Consider the following 22,479-nt stretch of genomic DNA (forward strand, 5'->3'; position numbering starts at 1 on the left):
TTAACAAAATCAGAAATGAAAAGGGAGACATAACAACAGACCCTGAAGAAATCCAAAACACCATCAGATCCTTCTACAAAAGGCTATACTCAACAAAACTGGAGAACCTGGATGAAATGGACAAGTTTCTAGACAGATACCAGGTACCAAAGTTAAATCAAGATCAGGTTAATGATCTAAACTGTCCCATATCCCCTAAAGAAATAGAAGCAGTCATTAATAGTCTCCCAACCAAAAAAAGCCCAGGACCAGATGGGTTTAGTGCAGAGTTCTATCAAACCTTCAAAGAAGTTCTAATCCCAGTTCTTCACAAACTATTCCACAAAATAGAATCAGAAGGTACTCTACCCAACTCATTCTATGAAGCCACAATTACTCTGTTACCTAAACCACATAAAGACCCAACAAAGATAGAGAACTTCAGACCAATTTCCCTTATGACTATTGATGCAAAAATCCTCAATAAAGTTCTCACTAACCGAATTCAAGAACACATCAAAACAATCATCCATCCTGACCAAGTAGGTTTCATCCCAGGGATGCAAGGATGGTTCAATATACGAAAATCCATCAATGTAATCCATTATATAAACAATCTCAAAGACAAAAAACACATGATCATCTCGTTAGATGCTGAAAAAGCATTTGACAAAATCCAACACCCATTGTGATGGTTTGTATACCTTGGATCAGGGAGTGGCACCATCTGAAGGTGTGGCCTTGTTGGAATAGGTGTGACCTGGTTGGAATGGGTGTGTCACTGTGGGTGTGGGTATAAGATCCTCACCCTAGTTACCTGGAAGTCAGTCTTCCACTAGCAGCCTTTGGATGAAGACATAGAACTCTCAGCTCCTCCTGTGCCATGCCTGCCTGGATACAGCCATGCTCACACCTTGATGATAATGGACTGAACCTCTGAACCTGTAAGCCAGCCCCAATTAAATGTTGTTTTTTTATAAGACTTGCCTTGGTCATGGTGTCTGTCCACAGCAGTAAAACCCTAACTAAGACACCCATTCATGAAAAAGTCTTGGAAAGATCAGGAATTCAAGGCCCATACCTAACCATGATAAAAGCAATATACAGCAAACCAGTAGCCAACATCAAAGTAAATGGTGAGAAGCTGGAAGAAATCCCACTAAAATCAGGGACTAGACAAGGCTGCCCACTCTCTCCCTACCTACTCAACATTGTACTTGAAGTCCTAGCCAGAGCAATTAGACAACAAAAGGAGATCAAGGGGATACAAATTGGAAAAGAAGAAGTCAAAATATCGCTTTTTGCAGATGATATGATAGTGTACATAAGTGACCCTAAAAATTCCACCAGAGAACTCCTAAGCCTGATAAATAGCTTCGGTGAAGTAGCTGGATATAAAATTAACTCAAACAAGTCAATGGCCTTTTCTGTACACAAAGGATAAACAGGCAGAGTAGGAAATTAGGGAAACAACACCCTTCTCAATAGTCACAAACAATATAAAATACCTTGGCGTGACTAACTAAGGAAGGGAGAGATCTGTATGACAAGAACTTCAAGTCCCTGAAGAAAGAAATTAAAGAAGATCTCAGAAGTTGGAAAGATCTCCCATGCTCATGGATTGGCAGGATCAACATTGTAAGAATGGCTATCTTACCAAAAGCAATCTACATATTCAAAGCAATCCCCATCAAAATTCCAACTCAATTCTTTAACGAATTAGAAAGGGCAATCTGCAAATTCATCTGGAACAACAAAAAACCTAGGATAGCAAAAACTCTTCTCAAGGATAAAAGAACCTCTGGTGGAATCACCATGCCTGACCTAAAGCTGTACTACAGAGCAATTGTGATAAAAACTGCATGGTACTGGTATAACGACAGACAAGTAGACCAATGGAACAGAATTGAAGACCCTGAGATCAACCCACATATTTATGCTCACTTGATCTTTGACAAGGGAGCAAAAACCATCCAGTGGAAAAAAGACAGCATTTTCAACAAATGGTGCTGGAACAACTGGAGGTTATCATGTAGAAGAATGCGAATTGATCCATTCCTATCTCCTTGTACTAAGGTCAAATCTAAGTGGATTAAGGAACTCCACATAAAACCAGAGACACTGAAACTTATAGAGGAGAAAGTAGGGAAAAGCCTCGAAGATATGGGTACAGGGGAAAAATTCCTGAATAGAACAGCAAAGGCTTGTGCTGTAAGATCGAGAATCGATAAATGGGACCTCATAAAGTTGCAAAGCTTCTGCAAGGCAAAAGACACCGTCAATAAGACAAAAAGACCACCAACAGATTGGGAAAGGATCTTTACCTATCCTAAATCAGATAGGGGACTAATATCCAATATATATAAAGAACTCAAGATGGTGGACTCCAGAAAATCAAAGAACCCCGTTATAAAATGGGGCTCAGAACTGAACAAAGAATTCTCACTTGAGGAATACTGAATGGCAGAGAAGCACCTGAAAAAATGTTCAACATCCTTAATCATCAGGGAAATGCAAATCAAAACAACCCTGAGATTCCACCTCACACCAGTCAGAATGGCTAAGATCAAAAATTCAGGTGACAGCAGATGCTGGTGAGGATGTGGAGAAAGAGGAACACTCCTTCACTGTTGGTGGGATTGCAAGCTGGTACAACCACTCTGGAAATCAGTTTGGCAGTTCCTCAGAAAATTGGACATAATACTACCAGAGGATCCAGCAATACCTCTCCTGGGCATATATCCAGAAGATGTTCCAACCGGTAAGAAGGACACATGCTCCACTATGTTCATAGCAGCCTTATTCATAATAGCCAGAAGCTGGAAAGAACCCAGATGCCCCTCAACAGAGGAATGGATACAGAAAATATGGTACATTTACACAATGGAGTACTACTCAGCTATTAAAAGGAATGAATTTATGAAATTCCTAGGCAAATGGATGGATCTGGAGGGCATCATCCTGAGTGAGGTAACATATTCACAAAGGAACTCACACAATATGTACTCACTGATAAGTGGATATTAGCCCAAAAACTTAGGATACCCAAGATATAAGATACAATTTGTTAAACGCATGAAACTCAAGAAGAAAGAAGATCAAAGTGTGGACACTGTGCCCCTTCTTGGAATTGGGAACAAAACACCCATGGAAAAAGTTACAGAGATATAGTTTGGAGCTGTGAAGAAAGGATGGACCATCTAAAGACTGCCATATTCAGGGATCCATCCCATAACCAGCTTCCAAACGCTGACACCATTGCATACACTAGGAAGATTTTGCTGAAAGGACCCAGATATAGCTGTCTCTTGTGAGACAATGCCAGGGCCTAGCAAACACAGAAGTGGATGCTCACAGTCAGCTATTGGATGGATCACAGGGCCCCCAATGGAGGAGCTAGAGTAAGTACCCAAGGAGCTAAAGGGAACTGCAACCCCATAGGTGGGTCATTATTATGAACTAACCAGTACCCCAGAGCTCTTGTCTGTAGCTGCATTTGTATCAAAAGATGGCCTAGTAGTCCATCACTGGAAAGAGAGGCCCATTGGACTTGCCAACTTTATATGCCCTAGTACAGGGGAATGCCAGGGCCAAGGGGTGGGGATGGGTGGGTGGGGGATTGGGGCGGGGAGTGTATTGGGGACTTTTTGGATAGCATTGGAAATGTAATTGAGGAAATTACCTAATTAAAAAAAAAAAGGAGTTCATATCCAACCAGACTGAATAATCACAATATCTGCAGTTCATTATGTTCGAACTCATGCTTGTATGTAGATGTGCATGTGTGTGGAAGCCAGAGGTCACGATTCAGAGCCATTGCTTAGGGAATGGACACGGAGCTCCTCACTGGGCCTCAAGTGCAGTGACTCTCTCACCCAGTGAGCCAGTAAGCACCAGAGGTCTGCAGGTCTCTGCCTCTCTGCTGCTGTTCAATGACTTCACATCCTACTGCGAAGGTCAAGAGTGCTAATCAGCCACAGTGTATTTCCATTTGGGAGAAATTAGCAGGTGAGGTGGATGTCTCTGTCAACCTTGATCCCCTGATGGATACACAGAGCTTTCTGAGCCTCCCATTATCAATGATCTAAATAAAAAATATACCTGCACAAAGCCCACAAGCTTAAGGAAGGGGGAATTTTCTATGTGGAGATTGGAATGAGATTCTCAGCTAATTCTAAAGAGAGCAGGGAATAAGATAAAACCCAGACTTTCCATGCAGGATCCCTACAGCATTTGACTATTCATAGACGGCCATGTCTCTGTTCCCTCGGCAGTGCCACCAATTTAGCCACATAGAATTTGAATTACATGAACCTATTTCTTCATGCACTGTAGAGCCTTTTTGGGGTAGTTATAAAAGCTACAGTGAAAAAAAAAACTTACTTCTAATTTCCTCGAGGCTGCTACTCTGAGTTTGACATTTGTGTTTCTAATATCTACCCACCATCCAGGACACAGACAGGTTTTATCAAAAAGTCCCTTGGAAAGATGACTAAAATATGCAGAAATAAAAAAGGATACGAGGGTGGGGTAAGATGGGCAGGTTGACATGGTAAGCTCCCACCAATGATCAGTTGGTATTGACCTCTGCTTAGGTCTCAGTCTCCCTGGCAACTCATTGACTGAGGGCTTAAGCCCTGTCTTACTAACACTCTTCATGCTCTCAGGCATACAAAATAAATACTCAAAGAAGTCTCCGACATCCTCAAGATTATAATCTAGTAGTAAAAGCCAAAATCCAATTAAAAATACAGGTAACAAAGTGAGAATTATTCTGCAAGCAAATAATATCAAGTAGCCTTCACATCTCAAAGGCAGTCCAGATGTTTAGTCGAGAAAGTGCTGTTGAGATGGCAAAAAGAAGGCAAGCTGATGTCCCTAACAAAGGTGGATACCCCATAAGGGGGGACATGTTGGTAGGATGTGGGGCTCACTCTTCTTGTACTGCCCAGTGGTATGGGGTCTGACATCATTATTTTGACCTGTTCTTACCAGCATGATGGTAATGCACGTCTTCCTGCAAAACTCACAGATGCCCCCCACGGATGTTGTTGTTATTGTTTTCCATCATTATCACCTCCTTTCTCCACCCAAGTCAGCTCCAAGATCATGACAAGAGTTGTCTAATATTACACTAAACATTGTAGACTCAGTTTTCATTTCTTGGATCTAAGACATGGGGACTTAACACACTTAGGACTAAGTATCTACCTTCACTGAGGATGGAAGGAGTTGACATATGGGAACTATACTTCAGGCCAGAGTCCTTTTCCATGAGACAAGGTTACAAGAGAGGGAAGAATGAGGTGTCATAAATTATGCTCTCTCTATGTTAGCTACCCTGTAGTAGCCACAGGAGCTGAAGACCCTCAAATCCATACAGCCTCTTCCTTGAGTTATTTCCCTCTACTTACATCATGCCTTTGTTGTCTTCACTCTGTCTTATATTCTCAATGTCATGTCTTATATGTGGTACTTCTGCCAAAGCCCAGGTCAGCTTTCCTGTGTGTATGATGCTACAGAAGGACTCCAGGACCTTATATGTCCTAGACATGTGCTCTACCGACAAGCTACAGAGCTTGCCGTGCTCTTCAGGTTTTAGCTGGTATATTTTGGTCTTTTGATCTAACTGAACTCTGAGATCTTGTACTAGTCTCTTCTTTGAAAAAATTCTATGTGAAACACAAATTCTTGTGCTTCATTTTTTTCTTCCTTTGCTCCTTTTCAGCAATTTGTAGATGTGTGTGTGTGTGTGTGTGAGAGAGAGAGTGTGTATGACGGGTATGATACTAAGTAATCAGAGCTGTATTTCAGTTTCTCTCCCTTGCAGGATGACTTCTGACCTTTCTATGGTTAACAGAAACAACTGACTATGTCTCCTTATTTACTTATTTGTTTATATTGGACTCATATTCCCAAAAGAAATATTGGACAGATGCCCTGCAGATTAAGGAAATGTTAAATTAGGACTGCCCACATTTAGAAGGCAAGAACTTATAAACACAATTCACAATTGTTTCCACTATCAAAGATGAAGAACTTTGGCTGTGGGATGCTAAGGTATTTTCCCTGTGTTCTGTCCATGCCCAGAGACTAGTGTTAAACATCTTGAACTGTGTTTCATACCTCCACTCTCAGCAACTAATATTCACCCTGATCCCCACATTCTCCTATTCTCTTTTACTTCTTTTGCCTTGAATCAAATTATTTCTCCAGAATCAAGTCTCTTCAGGAAGATAGACTTTGAAAGATGCCTCCCAGGCCTCTCATTGCACATTATAAGTTGTATTTTTTTTCATTACTTATTCCTAGTCATTTTCCTTTCTTCACTTGTGGAAGCCAGAGGTCACTATTCAGCACCATTGCTTAGGGAATGGAGACAGAGCTCCATTCACATGTGTGAATTTAAAGCTATGTAGAATGTTATGCTGATGCTAACTGGTAGGGGGCAATGAACATAATTGTTTTGCAATTAAAGGTTTACAGAAAGAATAAACAGTTTGCAAAATATTTAATAACAACATTTCTAAAATGATTGGTGTATTTGTCCTTTACCAAATAGAAAGGAATGCCTCCAATGCTCAATTTATTCCTTTAAAATTGTAGTGTGCTAACAATGGCATTAAAAGGGAACAAACGCAGTGCTTGGAGAAGAGAAAGAAAAGGTTTATTTTTTTTTCAGGTGAGATAAAATATTATAATTCATTCTAATTTATGTTCCCTTGCTAAGTACTATGAATTTTTAGAGGTTTACATTTCCTACTGATGTATGATTTATTGCAATAAAAAAAAAAACTGTGAGATTTAAGAGATTGTGTGAGATTAGAAAGGGCAAGGAGATTCTCAGAGCTCAGTGTAAATAGCCATGACTAAATAAAACTCTCATGCTGAACTCTAAACTCTCTTGAAATGTGAAGATTTATTAATAACCTTTCATTGTAGGCTTTTTAGTCCTGGATAGGTGCTACAATGTGGCATAACAAATCACGTTAGGGATCCCCTTGGATGGATCAGATTTCAAATTAGCATAAATCTCACTTGCAAGACAAAAGACAAAATGTCTAAGTTTAATGCACTGTCATTTTCTCTAGAAAATCCCATTTATAACTGGCCTCTCGTAACATCTCGCTCGGCTAACTACTGATCACAGGGCCATTCTAGTAGAGCTGCGCCCCAGTCCATTTCTAAGTCATTTCCTGTCTATATATTTGTTTTACACAGAACAGGCAGCACTAGTGATTTCTGAGAAGTATCCACCTCTGAATGTCAACTTCAAATGGGTCAAGCAAATCCTTTCACTTGGAAGCACCATTTCATTACCCAGCCAGTCACCTTGACTATGTGGTGACAACATGGTGACTGTTTACTGGTGGACAAGGACACATCAGTCGCCACCCAGTCCCAAATTTCACTGTTCAATTCCTCATAGCCATAATGGAAAGGTTTGCAACTCAAACAACATGACCCAGTACCCTGGAGGCTGAGGTAGGAAGGTTGCAGGATGGGTTGGGATGGACTACACAATGAGATTCTGTCTCAGAACAAAACAAGTAACAAAATAAACATGGTGACCTTAGGAGTAGATGACAATGCTATTACATTCTATAGCATCAAAGAACACTACTTTCTACAAAGAACAGCTACTTTCTGCCAATAGTGAACAATGTGTGATTTTCCTGGAGAAGGTCATCATGCCCAGTTGTCCATCCTTTGTGCCCTCCTACTAGGTAGTCCCAGAGATGTGTAAGTAGCCCGCTCTGCAGTTCTGTCCAGAGTCCAGAATTCCCACTGATTCAGTGTGTTTGCCTGCAAAGGCCTTCATCTACCCTGAGTGTTACACTTCTTATCTGCATGCACCATGCAGTGGTTAAGCCAGTATTCTGGTACAAGTTCAAGGATTACTAGTCCTTGACAGTAGTGAAAACACACCTTCCCAAGAGCCTGGTATTTGTATCCATTATTTTGAGAGAACCCAAGTGTTTTTTACTCATATAACATTATAAAAGGGGTACCTAGAGTATGGGAAAAGGAAAGGAAGTTGAGATTACATGTGTATGTAACTCACATTTAAGTATTTATTTTCCAAATACCTATATGCTTTTCTAATAATGTTACAACAGGGCATATTCATGAGTAAAGAGATCCAAGTGATCACAAATAAAGCATTTTCCTAACTTTTAGTGTAAAATTGAGAGAAACAGTGATATACAGTAATCTATAATCTATTTCTAGGAGTGGATAAGAAGAGAAGGAAAGATAAATGATGACACATAGATAATCTAAAAGACTATCTGGGAGCCCATAGGCCCAGCAGAGATATTCTGGAAAAGGTCAGATGTCAGTGGGACAATGTATGTTAGTTCTGAGGAAATTCTGTATGTGGACCAGGGTCCCCTGAGTCGGAAGAGAATGAGACTTGACCATCTGGAGTGTTTAAATAGAGCACAAAGCCTTTTAGGCCTTCTATAAATAAACACTTATAAAAACATATGCATAAGTGGGATCTCTCAGTCTCAATGTTTGACAGTACTGCTGCACAGCAGACCACAACTCTTCAATGTTAATAAAGCTTATCTCAGTTAATAGCACAATACTGATGAGCAACTTCCAAATGCTGTGCTTTAAGAGTACAGTTTCTAAAGGGAATACATTCTCTGGTCACGTTGGATCATGTCAGGTGCAGTGCACAGTGGCCCACATGTTCACATGTCCTCCTGTCTCTACATACGTTTGTTGTACACTAGCTTAACTCTGTCTGCCTGGGCTTCACCTACCATCACAGCTGGGCAAGGCGTGGTTCCACTGGTGGTTCTTCTCACAGATGAGGGGCTCATCATCACTGAGTGTGTACCCAGGGTCACAGCTGAAGGTCACTGTAGACCTGATACCAAAGTTACTGCCATGGCGATGACCATTTACAGGGATGCCTGGGTCCAGACAGGAGTCAGATTCAAGAGTCACACCTGCATGGGCAAAGAGGACACAAGACTGAAAGACTTTTCTGGATAATTGAAAAAAAAACAGTGCTATAACATAAGCTATAATATATTCCTAGATATACACAGACCCAGGGAATCATCTAAGCAAACTCTTCATTACTGAATTGATCGCTTAATATCCAATAGTCATTCACGCGAAAAGCAATGTCTCCAAATACTTGAGCTTGTTTTTCAAATGAAAGACAGTCATATGTTCCTCTTCAGGTCCTAGAGAAATGGTACAACCTTGAATAATTCATCGAAGTCTTTGAATTTTACCTTTGTTCCCCAGAAAAATCAATGGACTGTTAATGGAACAACAAGCTAGGTCTTATCCCTTCTCATCTCTCCTTGATTTTATTGTTTGCATTCCAGTTAGGTTTTGGAAGCTTCACTGCCATGCTCCTATTCCTGACACACACAGGCAAGCACACATATGAAATTCAGTTTACAGCTGCATGAGAATGGGTTTTCTAAAACTATATTGTATAGACTTAACTGTAGAATATAAATATAGAACTACAGTTTTAAAATCTCCATGCCATCTGCCACTCGCCCATGCCACTAGATAAGCTGGTATATAAAAGGAAGTAGGTCACCTCATCATGAGGCTGTCTTTTCTAGAATAATCTATTCAAGAACATGAGAATCAGAGAAGGGAATGTTATTGCAATGTATGTGTAGTTAGAGAAGTGAAAACTCCCTTACAGGTTTCCCCTCTGGCAGTAAGCTCAGACATGGACTGTGATCATAAAATATTCTGGCTTTCAGACTTTCATGGCCTCAACATTGACCGCCTGGATTCTGGGTCTGATCAATTGGACTTTAGTAGAGTGAAGTGACTAGCTGAGTTAGGTTTTCCTTTACGTGATTAAACAAGTGGTTCATAGAACCCAGAGTAACTGTTTAAACAATAATAATGTGTCCCTAGTAGTACAGGAGACTGTGACCCCAAAAGGGGTAGAAGTGGCAGGCCACAGAGAGGCTAGCTGGGGGTAGGACGACAGCGTGTGAGTACTGGGACTTTCCTAAAATTCAGCAGCACCCTGATATCCTGGGTGGATATTTCCTGGGAGTCATTACCATCCTGGATATCCTGGGTGCTTCATTAACCTAGTGATCACCTTGGTTGCTCACGGTGGGAGTTCTCTGAGGGCCAAGACCATCCTGGTTATACACCCTAGACATTTATTTCCTCAGGACTCTGCTGTTATCAGTAGTTTTCTAGCATCAGAACCATTCTGCATACTGCTGTGGGCTCTTAATTGCTGTACCAATTCTTTCCAGCCAACAGCCACACAAGTGGAGAAGGATCTTAGTCACCCCTTCAGTGATTCCTTCAGCCATGCCTGTAGACTCTACCTCCTGGAGAACCTCCTCAGGCCTCTGTATTCTCTGATGGAGTATGCCTGCCATGCTCTGATTTTTTCCAGGCTCACCCCATATGTTTTCCCTGTCACAGGATGGATGGAGTGTTTTCATTCTGAGAGAACTCTTGGAGTTAACAACTGAGCAAATAAATAAACCCAGGGCAGTCTGGGAAATCTGTGAACTTAGAGGTTTGAAGAATGTAGAATTCATAGGCTGTGACTTGAGCATCCCCCAATTAAACCCGGTGTGGATTTTCAGTCACATTCTCAAAAGTTGGAGGTGGCTAGACAGTGATAGGACAAAAAGCAAATTGAAAAGAATTGCATTACTTTTACCAATACTTATTTGCCTTAAATGGTCATTCTAAGTCTTTATAACAAAGGGCCAAGGTTTCCATAGATACAAAGCAGAGCAACACCCACTGCTCTGTGGCAGGTCATGTGAGCAGGACCAGCAATGGTGAGCACCAAACTGCAGAAGTCTTACCCTTGTCTTTATTCCTTTCCCCTTCTCTTCTCTCTCCTTTCCCCCTCCCCTCCCCGTCTCTTCCCTCTTTCTTCTTCTTCTTTCTACCCCTCTTCCTACCCCTCCTAACTCTCTTCTCTTCTCTTCTCTTCTCTTCTCTTCTCTTCTCTTCTCTTCTCTTCTCTTCTCTTCTCTTCTCTTCTCTTCTCTTCTCTTCTCTTCTCTTCTCTCTTCTTTCTTTCCCTCCCAATCCCTTCCTTTTCCCTTCATCCCCTAACTTTTCTCTCCTTTCCCCATCCTCTTCTCTCCTCTTCTCAATACCCTTCCTCTCCTGTCCTCTTCACTCTCTGTTCTCCCACTCTTCTCTCACCACACACACATCTCCATTTTCTATAGAAACATATTTTACACTCATAACTTAAACAACATGCTCCCACATTGCTGATGCAGAAATGGCCATGGGGTGATGGCTTTCTACAACACAGGGGCATTTATTTTGTGAGGAATATTTACATTGAAATTCATGATTTATAATGAAATCCTATTCCATACAAAATTTGCTTAAAATATAGAAGGACTGTTAAACAAAAGCAAACTAGAATTTTGTGTTATAATTCACTAGAAATACATCTTGAAACACCTAGAAAACCATACTGGATACCCATAGACAGATTAGCTTATGCTGTTTTTTTTTTCTTTTCTTTTCTTTTTCTTTTTTTAAAGACCAATAAACAGTAGTACAGATGTGAGTAGAGAAATATGAAAGCAGTATGTTTCGAATTTGGGGTGTGTGTGTGTATGTGTGTGTGTGTTCACGTGCACATGTACATGGGCATGTATGTGAATGTGTGTGCATGCATGAATGTGTGTGTATGTACATGTATATGTGTATCCCTGTGTGTCCATGCATGTGTGTGTTTTGGTAGGATCACAGTCATGAGTTTTATCCTCAAGTTGCCTAAAGCAAGGCTGGTCCAGGAATTCCCATAAAGCTGGGAAGTGGGAAACCACACACTGGACGCACAAAGAGCAGTAAAGTCAGTGTTGCAAGGATGCACTGAGATTGGTGCTGATCAGGCTTGTTGTGTATACACAGGTGCATCCACTGGCAGAGCTGTATCTCAGCCTGGCCTCAACTTCACATCACCAGGAGAAGATGGATCAATGGACAGTTTTTTAGAGGAGTGATGCATTTTGATTTTGTTCCGTTTCTCAGCTGAAACATAGTGCTATTTGCTAAATTTGACCTAAATATGATGCAAACATACTTCTTCTCAGCACATGGCCTTTGTGAAGAGGTGACAATGAGTGTATGCCTTGGTGAGTGAAGGCAGGTGACTTGTTTTTATAGTCATCACTATAAAACTATGTGCGTTGTTCACATTCCCATGTGTTTCAAAGTGAGTCCTGCTTTGTGTCAGCTGTCAGTCACAGATTGGGGCAGCTAAGGTGTCAACATGTACACCTTCCTTCCAAGAAAGTGTCACAAATCAGACACAAAAACATACAAAAGATAAAATATCTTAACTCTTAAATTTTGTTTGTTTGTTATGTGTATGTATAAATATATGTAAATATATTGTGTGTGTGTAGATATTTGACATACATATGAGATACACAAAGAGTCCAAGAGTGTAGTATGTCAGATACTCTGTAGCTTGAGTTACTGACAGCTGTGAACAGTCAGGTGTGGGGCTGGGAACTGAACTCCAGTTCTTTGCAAGAGCAAGAAGTGCTCTTAACCACTGAGCCATCTCCTCAGATGGCACACCACATGTGTAGGTATTGATGTGTGTATGAGTGCAAGTATGAATGTATGTATATATACACACATACATATGTAGCACAACTAAGTTTTAATTAATTAATTGGCAATCATTTGGGTTCCAAAGTTAGAACTTATTATCATTCATTTTTAATGGAAAATATTCCTAACCATACATGTCCAAGTGTCCGTATATATAAAATGCAGGGAAATGCATTTAGAAAGCCTCTGCATCTGAGTAGCAGAGGTTCTGGGCAGGGAATCAATGGTGGAGGAGGAGAGGAGGCAGGAATAGGTTAAAGAGGATGCAAATATTCCATTTGTGCATTTATAGAATGGTATGTATGTGTAATATATAGCTATCCCTGGAAGGTAAACAATTTGTTTTTGATTATATTAACAGCCATAAATCTCATGCCCCACACAGCCATTGCTCCACTGGGGCTGCAGCTAGTTCCTGCCAGCCTTCCTCTTCACTCAGATTTCCTGTGAAGGACTTTCAGTGGGGTCTGAGTATTAGTTGACTCTTGTTAAGAACCCATTCCTATGAGGCAGCCCTCTGGTAAATACCCAAAATATATTTATATAACTATAGCTATAACATGATACTTTCACAGCTTCAGAAGCTGAAATACAAAGCCAAGCTGGGAAGAAAACAGCCTGGTCTGCTGAGCACACTGGATCTACCATGGCCTACTGACAGTTAAGTGTTCACAGCAATTACTTGGCATTCACTAAGCACAGCTGGGGTTTAATTCCTTGCAACCTCTGATCTAATGTTCGCCACCCTGGAAAACCCATTTGCATGAACTCACAGACCAGATAGTTTTCTGCACAGCACCCTGGCAATGGATGCCACTCATCACTCATGAAACTGCTTCAAGAAAACACCCTGTATTACTTCTAGTCCACCTGTATCTTTTCTAATATATAATAATAATATATATAATATTATAGTAGAATATATTAATAAATTGTGTACTAACACACTACAATTCATCATTTAATGATTATATCATTTTACTTTGTAATAGGCAATCAATATCATTAGGGAAAGGAACCTAAGGCAATCTCCCACATTCCAGAACATTCTGTAGGAGACAGTTGAAAGTCAGATTGTCCTTGTAATCAACCTATTTGTCTTAACATTTGAAGGCAAGCACATGTACCCCATCACCTGGGGGTATTGTGTCCTGCCCTGGATGCCAGCCACAATTCACTTACTCTCATAGTGGATGAGGAAGCCAACACTAGCCCGGCTGCTATCAGTGGTAAACAGCAGGTACATGTAGTTGCCTGTGCTGATGAGGAACTGTGGTGCCTGAGTGCCGTGGTACTCTCCTATTAGTGGGGATGAGCTGGTTGGCCCATCCCGTACTTCCAGGGTATCATAATTGACTTCCGTCTGGAACCTAGGAAAAAGCCATGCAGAGTCATGTCAACTTCCACACCTGTTCAACTGTGTCACATCTAATAAAAACTTCAAGTGAATAAGGTGATTGGAATATATGTATATATTTTTCTGTTTGCAGGAATCACATTGCAAACCCTCTACCATATCTACTTTCTATCTGTAAAACATCAAGCTATAAAAAAAGGTCATGATTCCGACAGAAACAAAAATATTGCAAACTACGTAAGTTTTCTTATACTGATAGATAATACAGGACAGCTAAATGGATAATGGCCAGATGTTATGTGAATGAGAAATAATAAACAGATTATGTGCATATATGTTTTATGTACATTATATATAATAAATATGATTTAGGTAACTAGATGATAGATACATAGATGACAGGTAGATAATAAGTGACAGGTGATGGATAGACATAGAATTGACAGGTAGGTGGCAAATTAAGAGAGGCTGGGGATGTACTAATACAATATAACCTTCAGTAATGAAACAAGGTCTGAGTATGCATTTTGCGCTAATTTTACAATCCTCTTTTTAATATACTATAGACATCATGAAGTCAACATACTGAGGAGGAATGCTCCCTTTAGGAACGAAGGACTTCACAGCATATGATATTTAAATATTTAAAAACCACACTGTGCTTTTTTTATTCACACCAGCCCTTGAGGGACCAATGCTGAGCAAGCTGCTACTTCACAAACTCAATGATGCCATAACGATTTGGGAAAGCCAGAACAGCTTCCAGATAGTGTTTAACTCTGCTTGTACTTCCAGTGAATCCAGCCTGCAATTATATTTATATAAAGCTGAGGCACCCAGATCCCCTTGGTGCAATGATGGCACCATTCTGGGCATGGAGATAATTTCTTAAATAGACCCATCTCATCCTCCAAGAGCTAACTTGGTTTCTAAGCGACTCTTTTGGCTCTGAGGGAATATCTCAGCATTGCCTGATTCTGACTCACTCGGTAACTGAGCCAAATGTGTCTCTGAAGCTGGGCTACCATTCCCATGCTGGGCTCAGACTATTGCTAGGAAGAGAAGGGAGCCAGGGAACTAGCTCAGTTTATTTGCACATCTCCACAGCAGCAAAAGGATGCTGAGCCTCATTTAACAACACTGCCCTGTTCATCATCAATGTGGATGTTCCTCTGCAAAGGCAGAATAATGTTATGTTTTCTGAGCAAACAAGGCTGCTACACTGAGCTCTATTCTTCCATACAGAGAAATTCAAACAGTGTGTCTTAGATGGCTGGACTAGAACAGCACCTGAGGCTGGTAGACTCAGGCCTGGTGGTGACTGCTTTGAGTTTATTACTTTTAACACCTGCTCTAAAGATGCTGTGATACAGCAGATATTTGAGTTCAAATTCCAGAGGTCTACATGGGCATGGAGTTTTACATTTGGAACTTGAATATTAATTAAAAAAAACTCTTTCAAGTCATCTTTAGCTAGGGCATCAAGGGCTGCTAAAAACACACTGAAAACTATAGACTTTCATTGCTTATCATGACTTGGCAACCTGGCATTTTTATATGGCCAAGCCATTTGTGGAGAATCCAAACCTTATTTCCACAGACTTAATATCAGCTATGAAGCAAGAATAAACTAAAACAGTGTCATGAAGTCCAGCTTTGAAGAGCAAAGCACTGGCTGCAACTAGGTTTAATAGCTACATTTTCAAGGACTATTATCCACTCAAATAGAATTACCACAATAGTACACCAAAAACAATCCTGAAAATATCACACTAAAAAAATTTTAACACAAATTTTCCTTCAAGCAACTGAAACTTGATGGTCAGATGAGACCATGAAATTAATACTTTTATTAAATGATATAAATCTTACCCGTGACTGGGATCACAAGGTGTTTAAATTCAGTTTTCCCCCAATAACTGAAGTGTAAGAATTTATAGGAAATCAAATTTCACATATTGAACACTTACTGTTATTTTTAATGATTAAGGCTACTTGCAGGGTGACTCACCAATAGACATAAACCATTATCCCTTTTAGGAAGGATTATCCTACTAAAAAGTAGGGTCATCCAACAGAGGTGTGGATAATTATGAATAAAAATCTAATTAGTAATGATAGCTCAGCTACCTCTTTAAGACTTTGTATTTCTGATATTTTGAATTGTTGGAAAACAAAGAAAAAAAGTTTCACATCTTGAGACAAATATTAGGAGTATTACAACTTGGAGCATATATTGTCAAGTCCCTCAAGACACTGAACCTGCTAAGCAAAGATGCCTCTTTAGCTTTCAAGTATAGGGTTTTTGCTCAATATACACATATCCACCCTGTATATTCACACACACACACACACACACACACACACATTTTTTTTCAAACATGAAATCCATTTCAATGTTGAGCACCTCATGCTGGAGTCCAATCAGTGTCCTCACTTTTGCAGATTAAAAATACGTGTTGAAACTGCTAAGCCCTACAACTGTGTCCCAGTTATAGTAATCCACGGACATGGGGGGAGGGGCTTTCATCTACTACAGTAACTCTGCTGCTGGCTCTGCAACATTTTGCTGACTCCAGGTGCTAGCAGCCTGCCCAGAACTGGAGATGTCTTTTCTGTGTTCATGGAGGATGAAGAAGGGTCCATCAGAGTGAGGAGCGGATTCCACATTGCAAGCTCCCAATTCCAAATCCCAAATCCAGTCTCTAGGCGAGACCAGGAGAATGACCATCCGGGTTGCTTCTCCATGGGCAGCCCAGATCTGAGACGTCATTGTGCCCACTGGATAGCAGGACTATGAGAAGAGCATGGGCATATTCTCATGCCCTGGTCTTTGTTCCATGATCTTTCTTGGGGACTGAAGGGTGTTCATGCTTTAAGCTCTGTTTACTTAATAAAGGACGTATAGCTGTGACTGTGGGCACAAAAGCAATGGTTTTGATCTCACCTGTCGAATGTTATTTTGATGGAATGCCCTGGTTTTGCTTCAATGACCCATTCGCAGTTTAAAGAATCTTTGTAGTATCCCGGCCATCCTGGAGGTAATATGACCCCACTGGAAGCTGTCAGGTGCCCACCACATGGAGCTGGAAGAGGACATAGACATCAGTAAAGAAAAAAGTCAAATCTAGGAAGGCACAGCACAGCAGCCTCTCACTAGGGGTGGACATTGTATGGTTATTGGTGGAAATCAATGTTGACATCAAACAAAACTCATTCCTCGGGAAGCCATGAGGGCTGAAGTCAACAGGTATATCCCACCTTTTTGCTTGGCTTTTTTTCCTCTCAGTATGGCTTTCTACTATAATACCTTGGATATTTGTAAGGTATCCCTGTTAAATGAGTTGCAGGGGTGATATTTTCCAATCACCTTCACTCTGCTGAGGTGCAGACAACCATCATCCACATCCCACACAAGTATCTGCACATCTACTTTGAAACCGTCTCAAGTCTAAAGTGGAACATTCTGAGATGCTGTGTGACTGTACAGATTCATGCCAAGGTGTGCTCATTGTTATAATTACTTGCAGAGGACATATAAGTGTGAGTGAATGTTACAAATCACAACCAGTGTTGTCTAAGTCATTAAGCCTGTGTTGGTTCTTTTGAGGACTTTTGTGACAAAATGACCTGTTATGTAGAAAAGGGCATTTGGGAAATGCAAGTTAAGATTAGAAATCCTTATGGTCTGAAAGAGTGCCTAGATAATATTTTCTTGGGTAATTTGTTTACATATCCTACTTTTTGGGATTCTTATTGTTAGTGTATATTTTTTTTGTGGGAAAAGTCATCAATTTCCTAAGGACTTTAAATTTTATTATTTAGCTTTATTTTTTATTTTATCATCCCAGAGTTCATGTTTTTATATACAAATATTTCTCCCACACCACCTGGGAGTTTCTCCAATGCCCCTGAGTCACAGTGAAGGGTGCAGGGGAGAGGCGGAAATAATGTACAGAGAAGACTGCTTAGACACTACATGGTTTACAAGTGTCATGTCTGGGGATGTGCCCGAATGCTCTGGGTAAGAACCTATCTGTCTGAAGTCATGTTGTTACTACAGTAACTTTCCTCTCTTGTGAACCTGCCACTGTTATTTCCCCTGTCCAGAATTCCTTTATTAGAATTGCTGGGGCCTCTTTTGGGTGATACACACAAGGATCTCCCTCATGCTAACCCTGAATTACTTTTCGTGTTGATTTTTTATTAGCTTAACCCTCGTATTGTTTTTTGTCTTTATCTTGTTTTTTGTTTTTTGTTTTTTGTTTTTTGAGACAGGGTTTCTCTGTGTAGCCCTGGCTGTCCTGGAACTCACTTTGTAGACCAGGCTGTCCTGGAACTCAGAAATCCGCCTGCCTCTGCCTCCCGAGTGCTGGGATTAAAGGCGTGCGCCACCACGCCCGGCTTGTCTTTATCTTAGTTTACTAACCCGAGTAGTCATTTTCTAGAATCTTATCTTTCATTCCTTCTGTGGAGGCCTGCAAATATTATACTTTGAGCATAGCTTTGGTGTGCTTCCTCAAATCTGTGCAGCCCCTGTCACACCTAGGTGTCCTTTCTCAAGTCTGGGTATTCTCTTTGGTGTCTGCATATGTTTGTTTACGTCTAGGTATGTTCCCTCACATCTCAGTGTACAACCCCACATCTGATTGTGCTCCCCCACATCTGGATGTGTGGCCTTCTCTGTGTGTGCCCCACATTCTTACTAACTGAAAGATTTCTGCTGTACGTGGTTCTAGATGGGCTGAGACCCAAAGTCCAGATTTCTCATGGTTCACAATTAAATTAGAGGGCCCCTTTCCATTTTGTATATTTTTTATAGTTTTATTCTTAATACTACTTGTGGTTCTTTAATTCAAATATAAAAATAAACTGTGTGACTTACTTTCATTTTAACTTGTTTACCTTTGCTTTGTAGCTAACAATGTGGGTTATTTTATTAAACACATCTTATTCATCTTATTATTATTAAGTTCATCTTATTAAACACAAGGAACAAGAGTGTACTATGAGACTGAGAGTACTGTTGTGTGAGGTGCATTGTGGAAAGCCGTGCAGCGTGCAGCGTGCAGCGAGCAATCGCTGTGGAGAGCCGTGCGCGTGCCGCGAGCAATCACCATTATAAGATGGCGCTGGCCTCCGCTGTGACAAACTAGTAAACAAGCCTTGTGCGCAAGTGCGAGAGTGAACTCACTCTTAGTCACTGCCCATTCTCGGGGTGTAATAGTGGTGTGATGAGCGAGCAACGAATCAAGAGCTGTCACGCCACATCAGGTGCTGAAACGTCATGACTGAGTGCTATATAAGGGACTCCATTTTCTGGGGTCGAGATCTTCCTGAGAAGTAAGCAATAAAGCTTTGCTGCAGAAGATTCCGGTTGTCCTGAGTGTGTTCTTGCCGGCGGGGACAAAAGCTCGGGGTAAGTGGCGCCGAAGACCCGGGAACTACCATCACACCGGCGCAAGGAAGATCCCTCGTTCGCGGGGCGGAATCAGAACTGCGGGACACTACAGCTCTGCAAGGTAAGTATTGTCTTGAAATTTCTCCAGAGTTAGATGCCCTTATGATTGTTTGCACGGCGATCGCACTTTCCCTTTCAGTTTCGTTTTGTTTCCACCGCTGGAACTGCTGACTGGTTCCCAGTCGCAGTCAGGCTCGGACAGCACCTGGACAGTGCCTGGACAGTGATTAGTTTCAGTCACGGTCAGGACTGGATAGCGGCAGAATGGGAATTTCTCACTCTGTAGTAGTGGCGTTAAGGTCAGTCCTGAAGCAGTGTGGCCTAAAAATCGCCACTAAGAGTATAGAGGCATTTGTCAGGGAGGTAGACCGTGTGGCACCATGGTATGCTTGCTCAGGTTCGTTAACTGTCACTTCTTGGGATAAACTGAAAGGAGATCTAGTTAGGGAACAGAAGAACGGCAAACTTAAAGCAGGGGTCATGCCGTTATGGAAATTGGTGAGATCGTGCTTAACAGATGAGGATTGTGAGCAAATGGTAGAAGCAGGGCAGAAGATTTTGGACGAAATTCAAGACAGTCTATCAGAGGCAGAGTGGGGAGAGAGATTGAAAGTTGGGACGAAACAAGGTGCACCGAAGAATTTAGGCCTTTCCACGGGCCTTGAGCCCGAGGAAAAGAGATACAAAGGAAAGAATGCCTTGGGAGAGATTAGAAAAAGGGATGTAAAGGGAGAGAAGAAGAGAGAAAGAACTGGAGAGGCACATAAGGAAAGGAGCCTCTACCCGCCATTAGATGAGTTTAAGGCACTAGCTGTCAGTAGCTCAGAATTGGATAAGGAACTTAGCTCCTCTGAGGAGACAGACTTAGAGGAAGAAAGATACCAGCCAGATGAAAGACGAGCTAATCAGTTACAGAATAACATAAAGAAAGCAAAAGTAGCTAGAGACAAATGTCAAATCACTATGCGATCTTCAGATCCGCAACCTCTGGGTCCTAGTACACCTCCGCCCTACGTGCAGAGGTATCAATCAGACTCATTCATTTCAAAAGAGGAACAGAGAAAAGTGCAGCAAGCGTTCCCAGTCTTCGAAGGCGCAGAGGGTGGACGCGTTCATGCCCCAGTGGAGTATATACAGATTAAAGAATTAGCAGAGTCAGTTCGTAACTATGGAGTCAATGCCAACTTTACTGTAGCCCAAGTCGAAAGGCTTGCTACTCTGGCAATGACCCCTGGCGATTGGATGACTGTAGTAAAAGCCGCATCTCCTAACATGGGAATGTATTTAGAATGGAAAGCTTTGTGGCAAGACTCCTGCCAAGCACAGGCAAGGGCCAATGCCAATGTTGAAGGGGACCAAGGAACATGGACTTTTGAGTTGCTTACAGGTCAGGGACAACACGCTAATAACCAGACAAATTACCATTGGGGAGCTTATGCTCAGATCTCAGCTGCTGCAGTTAAGGCATGGAAGGCACTCTCTAAGAAGGGAGAGGCAAGTGGGCATTTGACCAAGATCACCCAGGGCGCACAGGAGTCATTCTCAGATTTTGTGGCTAGAATGACAGAAGCGGCAGGGAGAATTTTTGGGGATCCAGAAACAGCTATGCCTTTAATTGAACAGTTGATCTATGAACAGGCTACCCAGGAATGCAGGGCGGCTATTACACCTAGAAAGAGCAAGGGACTGCAGGATTGGTTGAAGGTTTGCCGTGAGCTTGGAGGGCCACTCACTAATGCAGGTTTAGCAGCTGCCATTCTACAAGGGCAAAAACACCCTGACATGGCTGAGCTCAAACTCTGCTATAATTGTGGCAAACCGGGACACTTAAAAAAGGACTGTAGAGCCCTTGTCAAAAGGAAAGCACCAGGACTGTGTACTAAGTGTGGAAAAGGATATCATTGGGCTAGAGATTGTCGTTCAGTCAGGGACATTCGAGGCAGGCCCCTGCAGCCAGAATTCCCTCAAGCAGTAGATAATGAGACCATTCCAAAAAACCAGTACAGGGCCCTCAGGTCTCAGGGCCCGAAAACATATGGGACCTCGACAGGCAAAAGGTGGACCCCACAGTCCGCAGGGCAACAGAAGGATCAGCTGGGTTGGACCTCCGTACCACCACCCGATTCATGCTAATGCCCCAAATGGGGGTACAGCCTATTCCTACTGACTATAAAGGACCTCTGCCATCCGGGAGTGTTGGCCTAATATTGGGCCGGGCCTCCCTTACCTTACAAGGTCTTATTGTTCACCCTGGAGTCATAGATCAAGACTATGAAGGGGAACTTCAAGTTCTCTGTTCCTGTCCTCAGGGTGTCTTTTCTATTTCACAAGGGGATAGAATAGCTCAGTTAATAATTTTGCCAAGCCTACATGGCTGTTTTCCTTCCTCTGGTGTCCCTCGAGCTACCAGAGGGATTGGTTCTACTGGAAATGATTCTGCTTACTTAGTGATGCCTCTTGACTCCAGGCCATTCTTAGAATTAGTTATAGAAGGAAAACAATTTAAAGGGATTTTAGACACAGGAGCAGATAAAAGTATCCTGTCTTCCCAATGGTGGCCAAAAACTTGGCCCGTTACTCAGTCATCACGTTCTTTGCAAGGTTTAGGTTATCAGTCCTGTCCCACTATTAGTTCCCGTTCTTTGAGCTGGACAGCTCCTGAAGGTCAAACAGGACGATTCACTCCCTATGTTTTACCACTCCCAGTAAATCTCTGGGGGAGAGACATTTTACAGGCACTAGGACTGACCTTGACTAATGAATACTCGCCACAAGCTGTTCAAATAATGAAGAAAATGGGCTATAAAGAAGGAAGGGGATTAGGGAAAGGAGAGAAGGGTAAACTTGAACCTATCCCTCAAAAAGGTAATAATGGGAGACAAGGTTTGGGTTTTTTCTAGGGGCCGTTGAGGGCTCCATGCCCATACCATGGCTTACAGAGGAAGTTGTATGGGTTCCTCAATGGCCTCTCTCCTCTGAAAAGTTAGAAGCAGCTACAAAACTAATTTCTGAACAGCTACGCTTGGGTCATTTAGAGCCCTCTACCTCACCCTGGAATACA

General features: G+C 41.7%; 1 protein-coding gene across 1 annotated transcript in view; it reads right to left on the bottom strand.

Annotated features, from left to right (window-relative positions):
* Csmd1 (CUB and Sushi multiple domains 1) overlaps positions 1–22,479 on the bottom strand; it is a 1,626,901-nt gene that overhangs the window by 297,114 nt on the left and 1,307,308 nt on the right. Inside the window, exons 16-18 of the mRNA XM_085844142.1 lie at positions 16,905–17,043; positions 13,783–13,970; positions 8,754–8,942 (exon numbers count right to left, since the gene is read on the bottom strand). Coding sequence (XP_085700268.1) covers positions 8,754–8,942; positions 13,783–13,970; positions 16,905–17,043 — 516 coding nt within the window. The remainder of the gene's footprint in view (positions 1–8,753; positions 8,943–13,782; positions 13,971–16,904; positions 17,044–22,479) is intronic.

This window comes from Mus caroli, unplaced genomic scaffold (assembly GCF_978045245.1).
Source record: "Mus caroli unplaced genomic scaffold, Mus_caroli_1 scaffold_10, whole genome shotgun sequence".
NCBI classification, from domain to species: domain Eukaryota; kingdom Metazoa; phylum Chordata; class Mammalia; order Rodentia; family Muridae; genus Mus; species Mus caroli.